This window comes from Mercurialis annua, linkage group LG1-X, assembly GCF_937616625.2.
Source record: "Mercurialis annua linkage group LG1-X, ddMerAnnu1.2, whole genome shotgun sequence".
NCBI classification, from domain to species: Eukaryota; Viridiplantae; Streptophyta; class Magnoliopsida; order Malpighiales; family Euphorbiaceae; genus Mercurialis; species Mercurialis annua.
The window spans coordinates 43640551-43649222 of record NC_065570.1 but is presented as its reverse complement, the minus strand read 5'-3'; the positions used below and the strand labels follow the sequence as shown (position 1 = coordinate 43649222).

The window sequence follows — 8672 nt, the reverse complement described above, 5'->3', positions numbered from 1 at the left end:
TTGTTCAAATCTGTGAAGTCAACACACATTCTGTACTTTCCGTTTGCTTTCTTTACTAGGACCACATTTTGCCACCCATTCTGGATAAAAGACTTATCGGATGAGCCCTACTGCTTCTAATGCAATTACCTCTTCTGCGATTATCTTCTGTCTCTCTTTTGTGAATCTCCTCTTCTTCTGAACTTTGGGTATGCTCCCTGGAACTACGTTCAGTTTGTGTGATGCTACCTTGGGATCAATCCCCATGATTTCCGCTGGTTCTGTGGAAAAGGACTCTACGTTCTTTTTTAATATCTTTGTTATCTCCTGGACTACCTCTTCTGGTATGTCTGTGCCTACTTTAACTGTCTTAGTCTCTGTCAAACAAAGTTCTTGCATAACTCCTACTGGTTCTGCTCCCTATGACTCTTCCTCCTCTACTACATTCCCAGGGAATGCCTCAATTGTTAAACTTTCATCTTCTTTTGTCGTCATCATGCAACATTCTTTAGCCATTTCCTGGTTTCCTCTAACGACTATTGTTCCTTCTGATGTTGGCATTTTCAGGGTCAGTAGTCTGATACTGGTTACTGCTCCGGACTGGTACAAAAATGGTCTGCCTAAAATGCTGTTGTACGCTAGAGGAAGGTCCACTACTTTGAACTGAGCATGCATCTTCTTAACTGGCCCTTCATTCTTGTCTCCCAGCTCTAAGTATAAACTCACAGTTCCTTCTGGTCGTATTGGCGTTCGTCTGAGTCCTACGAGTGGGACCGAGGACCTCCACAGGTCCGTTGCTGAGCCTTTCATTTCTTTGAATGCTTCTAGAGTGAATAGGTTCACGAAACTGCCTTCATCTACCAGTATTCGTTTCACATGGTGATTCCTAATCACTGCCTCTAGCACCAGTGCGTCATCGTGCGGTCCCTTGACGTGTTGTCCATCGTCTGGTCCAAATGACACCTCCGGGATTATATATCTTTCGATTGCAAACATGGTGGTTGATCCTCTTCTATTTCTTTTCTTTTTCTGAGTGTTGTTGTAGGGCTCTCCTCCTTCTATTACGTGCACTACGCCTGCTACTTCTTTTTGTTTTTTATTTTGATCTTCCTTCTCTATGGGCTCCCCCTTCCTTTTCTCTCCTGGTCTATCATTGACAAACTTCTTCAAAAGTCCGGATTGGATCAGCTGCTCTATTTCTCTTTTCAAATCCCAGCATCTGTCCGTGTCATGACCATAGCCTTCATGGAAGCGACAGTATCTACTTTTGTCTCTCTGGATATCGGGATCCATCTTCCTGGGTGTGTTGAACATCACTCGATTTTGCTTCATCCAGCTAAGTATATAGACTGGTGCTTTATTCAATGGGGTAAAATCATAAGGTCTATGACCTGCGCCATATCTCTTAGTCCGCAGTCTGTCTTCTTCATTCTTCCCTCGGTATCTGGAGCTATCTTGTTTGGTGTGTTCATGTTGCTTTGTCAGAGTACTTCGAGCTTGGTCTAGCTCAACATATTTATGAGCGATTAGCATTAAGTGTAATAACCTAAATTTTTGAGGTGTTACGTGTAGTGCCACGAGGCATAACCTTAAAGATTAAGAACGAGAATATCGGATTAGGGTTGGATAATAAGGACTTAGACCGAAGCGGGTCTATTGGAATTATCGTAGAATAATAATTTAAATGGAAAATTATTATGTGATAAATTGGATTTAATCGAGACAAAAAAAGGGAGGAATAAAACAAAATAAGTTGGAAAGCCAGAGCTAATAATATTCACGCCAAGGTTCGTGAAATATTATTAATAAATGATCGTCAAAGTTTCGTAAGTATACGAAATCGTTTTAGAAGAAAGTTTGACGATTAGTTAGGATAAGGGTTAAAGTTGCACATTAGCCACTTTAAGGACTAAAGTGGACTTTTAACCACAAACTTCCGGAGAAAGTTGTATTTTACTCTATTTTCTCAAGATAAGAAAATAATATCGATAAAGTGGTTATCGATGGTCATTAAAATGAAGTATCGGACGAAAAAGTGAGAAAAGGTGCAAGTTAGCTCAAAATGGAAATTTGAGCAATTTTGACCAAAATTGCCAAAATAAATTATCGGAATATAAAATATGAGATAGGGAAATAATATTATTTATTTGGATATAAATAATACAAAGTTTATCGAGTTGGAATGATTAAGCGATTGACGAATTAAATTGGACGAAAGAAAAGTTACGAATTAAACAATGAGGAGGTGGCAATTTTAAGGGCTAAAGTTGATATTAGCCAATTACTTCCAAAGGAAGATCTTGACTTCCAACACTTATCAATTTCTCAATCTTATTCATATCATCATTCATTAAAAGAAAAAAAAAGAAAGAAAGACAAAGAGAGAAAGATGGAGAAGAGAGAAAGATGAAGGTTTGGAGCGGTTTTGGTAGAATCGAGCTACGGAGCTCGTTTCTCGATCAAATTCGATGATTTTGGTGGCTATGGATTCAGGATTCAATCATCTACTCAGGGTAAGCATCAATTCACGTTTTTATTGGTTAAAGTTTGCACGAAATTGATAAGTATAGGGCTGTTTATTTCGGCAAAAAGTGAGAATTTGTGATTGATGTGTTTTGATGATTTTGGATGATAATAAGCTATGAATTGTATGTTTTCATGGTTAAGTGGTGATTAATTAAGGCTGAGATATTAGAGAAAGATCATGGCCGAAAATTTTGAATTTGAAAGATTAAAATTGGATGAGAAATGGATGAGTAATTGAGGATGATTGTCGGTAATTAAGTGATAAATGGCGTGTTTAATGATCCTTAAGGATTATAGTTTTAGATTAAGTGTTTAATGGTTAAATTATAGATGAACTAAGGCTGTTATGTTGTGAATATTGTGGCTGGAAATTTTGAAATGTTGAATGATGAACAATTGATAACAAATGGCTTAGGTTCTATGGTTTAAGAGTGAATGTTGATTCAATGATGAAATTGGATTGTGAGTTTCATGAATAGATTGTGGCTGATTTAAAGTTGAAATAATTGATGGAAATATGATGAATGCTGATTAGGGTTCCTGGAGATAAGAGTGTTTGAAATGGGCCATAATTAAATTACGAGATAAGTGTCCGCAAACAAGTAGGACGTTTGCAGAAAATGTCTTGCAAAACAGCGATATTGCAAAGGCAATATCTCGGGCTGTATAGGTCCAAATCAAGTTCCGTTTGTTGATACGGAAACTTTAGGATCTTAACTATAATTGTCTAAGTTTGAGTTTTTGTTGAATCGGACTCTAGGATGTTCATTTCGGACAGAACATTTTGTTATGCAGTCTGCCCTGCACTTGTAAACAGCTCCAAGGAAATAACTTATGAACTTGTTTTCGACACCTTCGGGTGCGTTTCATGGTCGGAGACCTAAACGAAAGTTGTAGGCGATGTTCTAAACTTTAAGAATGTCAATTTCGTTTAGGGGTCGGACTATTTTAAGTAAACGGTTTCGATAGCCGAATTTGGCTAGAAACATAATTTTTGGTCAAGTTAATAATAGTTAGAATATTATTAATTCTTGCTATTATTATATTTGCGTAGATCGGACAAGCGACTATCGAAAAGATTTGAGGCAAACGGATCGAGATATCGTCATAATTATTTGTAGAATTTGGATAGCAAGTGGTGAGTACACTTTAAATTACTCGTCAATATTCATAAAGCTACGTATTTTAATACGAAAAGCTATATGAATATTTTTATATTTGAAATGTTTGTTTTTAAAATGTATACATATGTGTGCTTTGAAAATGATGTTTTATCACAATGTGTTATTTTGATAATAACATAAATGTTAATGCACCGGGGATGGGTAAAGTAAAATGACGTGAATCGAACCAAATATAAATAAGAAAAATATAGTACATTCCTATATGTACTATTACTCATATATTTATAAAGAAACATAGTACGTTCCTATACGTACTTTTAATTATAACAAATACCCATTCGTGCGTGTGTTATAGATGTATGTTTGTAGATTGTAATGTGCATGTCATGATCCATAAAGGATCAATACAACAGAACGAAAAATACAAAATCAACTGGAAACGTAAAATGAGAATTGTACTATGTTACACCCAATAATACGAACTGAGATACGAGGTTGAACTCGGTAGAACTATCCCGGACCCCTATCTCATCCATTCTCGATAATATTCCTCGGGACTCATACGAAATAAAAAGTAAATATACATCGAGAAATTGTACGAAACAAGATCGCGGAGTAATACGGAACAAACACTCCTATTAAGTGACAATAGGAATTATATGAATCGACAGTTAAGTTCAAAAGACCTGCAGGGTGCAGAGTCCGAATGCAGACACGAAGGTAACTCGGTTGAACTATCTCGGGACCCGTGTCTAAGGAGTAACTCGGTTGAATTATTTCGGGACTCCTATCGATCGTTTGGGATTGAGAAATGGTACAAGTAACTCGGTTGAATTATCTCGGGACTGTACCATATGGTTATGGGTAACTCGGTTGAACTATCTCGGGACCCAACCATAAGGATCAAGTCACAAGAGACTTGCCAATGATTTAGTTCGACTTAGAATCATGATAATATAAACTTAGATTTAAGATTCGGTCGAAAACTAATGCAAAAAAACGAGAAAGAAAAATATCAATATCATAATAAGAAATCAATGACGACAAATACTTATAAACTACAAGTTTATGAAATAAACAAAGAATTATGAAGGAAAGTAAAGAAGATACGCAATATGATATCAAAAGTTTATTTTTGATATATAGAATGGATTTTCAATGAATTTTAACCCTTTATGTGATATTGCGTGTAATTTGGTGAACTCACTCAGTTTTATACTGACCCCGTTGCTCCTCCCATTTTTCAGGGATGGTATGATATGATTTGAAGAGTTAAGCTTCCGAAGTTTTAATTCTCGGAAGTCATTTGTATAAGAAGAAAAAGAAGGTTTTTATTCTAGCAGTCCGCAGTAGTCTAGATATTTTAACTAGAATTTTGTATAACGCGTTTTTAACTCTAATATTATTTGTAAATGGGGTCACATGTATTTTAATATATGAAATATTTTTTGATTTGCGAAAAATTTAGACAGGTTTTTAGGCTTGCTACGGGATTTGGAGCTATCACTCCCATTCCCTAGCGCCGGTCGCGGCTCATAATTTTGGGTCGTGACATTAAGTCTAGGAAAGTGGTTGGTTTTTTCATCAGGATTTTGTCCCGGAGTTCTTCAAACTTCGTTCCTAATTTCATTTCCTCAATAGTTGTGTCATGATTCAAGTTTTCGATCTGCACTGCTTCTTTATTGAATCTTTCGACGAAATTCTTGAGGGTTTCCTGCTCTCCTTGATTGCACTTCCTCAAGTCGCTGGAGCTCTTCTGCATGGGGATATTGGTCATGAACCTTGCCTTGAATGATGATGCTAAGTCGGAGAAGGAACTGATTGACCCTGCTTTGAGGTACGAGTATCATTTTTGTGTTAATCCTTTGAGTGTCGCAGGGAACACTCTGCAGAGCATGGGATCTGTCACATCTTGTAGCATCATGATCATTTTGAACTTTAAGATGTGGCTCTTCGGCTCTCCTGTTCCATCAAAAGGTTCAAAGGTTGGTAATTTAAACCTTGAAGGAAATCTTACCGACTGTATCTCTGAATTGAGTGGGGAATCTTCGTCCTTCCGGTCGTCGTCTACTCCTTTGTCCTCTCTTTGGTACTTCTTCATGGCATTCTTGATCCTTTCATCGATATTGTTCTTTTCCTCTGCTCCTTTCCTCCTGTTGGAAGAATGACTTTCGGCGTCTTTATTGTGCTTTCCAGATACTTTTGTTCCTCTGGATTCATCATCGTCAATCACATGGATTCTGCCACTGTTCTGCGCTGCTACGTTTGCGACCTTCTCTGGGGTTATTTTGTTCCCAAGGAGCGGGTCAGTTCCCGTTCCTTTGTTCAGGGCATCATTTTTCCTTTGAGTTACCGGCTCAGATTGTCCTCTTTTGGGTGCGTCTCCTCTTCCTTTCTCTCCTGTGACTGGGGGTTTCGCCTGTGTCGGGTCTCTGCGTCAACTTTTTCTTTCTGTTTTTCTGCATGTTTTCCCTGATCTCTGGCTAGTCCTACCAGGTTGTCTTGGAAATCATTGATGCTCTTCATTACCGCTTAATGATAGAGAGGTGGCATAGGTACCCCTTGGGCACATATGGAGGTATCTGCGCTGTAGACATCACTGTTCCTTCCGTATCCAGAGAGGGGAAAGAAATGGGCTGGATGGGTCGCGCATACCCTGACTGGTTAGGATGACTCCATGGATAGTAACCTGGATACCATGCCCCTGTTGGTTGCTAATAGGCCATAGGCGGTTGATACTGCCGAGTATAATATCCCCACGGCGAGGCCGTGTTCCCTGGAGGATGTGTTCCATATGTGCTTCTCACAATAGGTGGTGGTGTAATGTCGTATGCGACTCCAGTTGTTGCTGGTACAGTTCCATTGGAGACCGGAATGGTCACCCTAATCCCTCTATTAGGTGCCAGGGGTGGGAGGATCGGACCGCTGCTTGCAGGTAGGCTTGCCGTAGTCACGACCACTCCCGGCGGTGGTGGTTCTTCCTTTTTACTCATTCCGTCCTCAAAACCAAGATTAAAACTTACATTAGAAACGAATATCGTTCCGACAAACGGCGCCAAATGATAGTTTTCATGATCGTCCTTGTCGCTAAGCTCCACTTGTCAAGATCAACAAGTTAGAAGGATTCGAGCCGATGTTTGGCTCGAACACCCTCCGATGCCTAAGGCAGTCTTTGATGGAGTTTTAATCAGAGTGATAAAAAGTGAATATACGAGTTATACTTGACCTGGGCAGTTCTATATATACATCGTAGTCTTTGAGTTGTAGTGCAATTGTTCCTTGTTGACATCAAGTATAATTTTGTTACGATTTGCCTTTATCCCTAATTTGAAGGGATTGCGGCGTGCTTATCGGATATCTAATTAGTTCTAGCTGCGTACTGGGTCAGGTACTTTCCAGGTTGGTCTCTGAGTCTACGACCCATGACGCTTGCATGGGTCTTGTACAGTATTCTGGTTCTATATCCATCACTTCATATCTTCTTTTATTACATATTTATATACTTATTCTCACCTTTTGAGGTGCTATACTCTTACTATTTTAAGGTGCGATGCACTTTCCTTTAGATTTCTCCCCTTTCTTTTACTTCAATGCCGTTCGTTTCACCAATTTGGTTTACAACCAAATGGGATCGATATGTTGGTCGCCGAATTCTTATCTTTATAAGATAGTGGGTGACAAACCTTTCGATAAGCTCTATATGGCTTATACTCCTTTTAACTTATTTACGTGAGAACTTTTAATATATTCCAATTGTTCATACCAAAAATTTCTTCGGTGGTGTTGTTGCTTGTGTTATATTCAATCATCCTATTTATGCTCTATATGTCTTTCGATCTATTTGATCTATCCGTTTACTCATTTCCCCTGAGGTTTTTTGATCTTTTAAACCTTTCTCGTCATGAGCTGCCTTTTTGCAGTGTCAACACTGTTAGTAGTATGTGCCCTAGGGCCATTTTATATTTATACTTGTATAAACAAATCCCATTGGCAATGATATATATGTTTTATTTGAACTAAGTGCCTCGTCAACTAAGTGTTTATTTATTGCATATTGTCCTTATCACATTGTGATAGAATCTATTCTTAAGGTGTTGAGAATATGAGTGACAGATTCTATTATACAAGTGATCTAAATAACCGTTCAGGATCGATGGGGTCCTACGAATAAGGGCATCGCATTATCCCGGAAAGATCGTCACCTCTGTTTATTCTCCTGATTAGTAAAGAGTTACTAATTATAGGAAGCAGTGAGTCTCATACTACTTAATGGGGATCAGAATAAACATATGGACACTCAAAGTGTTTGAGTGAGTCGAACAAGTGACGCTAGATGATTTATACATGGTATTTCATCAAAGTCAATTTAATGTCATCTATTTCATAATTGTACATATGTCCTTTGACTTGCGGTGACACTATCTTGTATATAGGTGATTAGAGTTTGATACTCCTTATCCCTAGATCTTTCATGAGCTAAGGTCGCGGGATGTGTTGGCTCTAGTTAGTTGTATATGGAGATAGGGGTTTAACCAAGAGAGGATTTATCACTCCGGATGAACGGAGAAAAGATTCTATGCTATCTCAAATTGTTCTTGATGGATGATAAAACCTGCGCGGGTGTATATGACTTACTTAGAAAGTTGTTTCTAGAGGAAGCCATATTTATCAAGAATAAGAACTGAGATGAGGTCATATGATTAAGACAAACAGTGTTTGACTTAACCGTGACACTAGTCGAGATCAAAATCTTAGATGAAGGGAATTTTGAGTGTACGGTAATTATGAACATTGGTTCATAAAGAATGCATCGAAACATTCATATCTATTTGGGGGTCGTGATATGTTGCTAGACGTCACTCACGATCTACGAGAATTAATAATTAATGGGATTTAATTATTTAATATAAGAAAGGCGTTTCTTATGACTCTCGTTGCCATATAGATGTGAACCTAGTTATTCACACACAATAGGGTGTGCAACCGATTAAGTTTACGAGAGATCAATTTCATATAGATACTAGCATATCTCGGAAATTAATC

General features: G+C 38.1%; 1 protein-coding gene across 1 annotated transcript; it reads right to left on the bottom strand.

Moving 5' to 3' along the window:
• Positions 1 to 399: 399 nt before the first annotated feature.
• On the bottom strand, positions 400 to 1512 carry LOC126670593 (uncharacterized). Its single transcript, XM_050364365.1, has one exon. It carries the CDS (start codon positions 1510 to 1512, stop codon positions 400 to 402), a length of 1113 nt encoding a protein of 370 aa, XP_050220322.1.
• Between the last annotated feature and the right edge of the window lie 7160 nt (positions 1513 to 8672).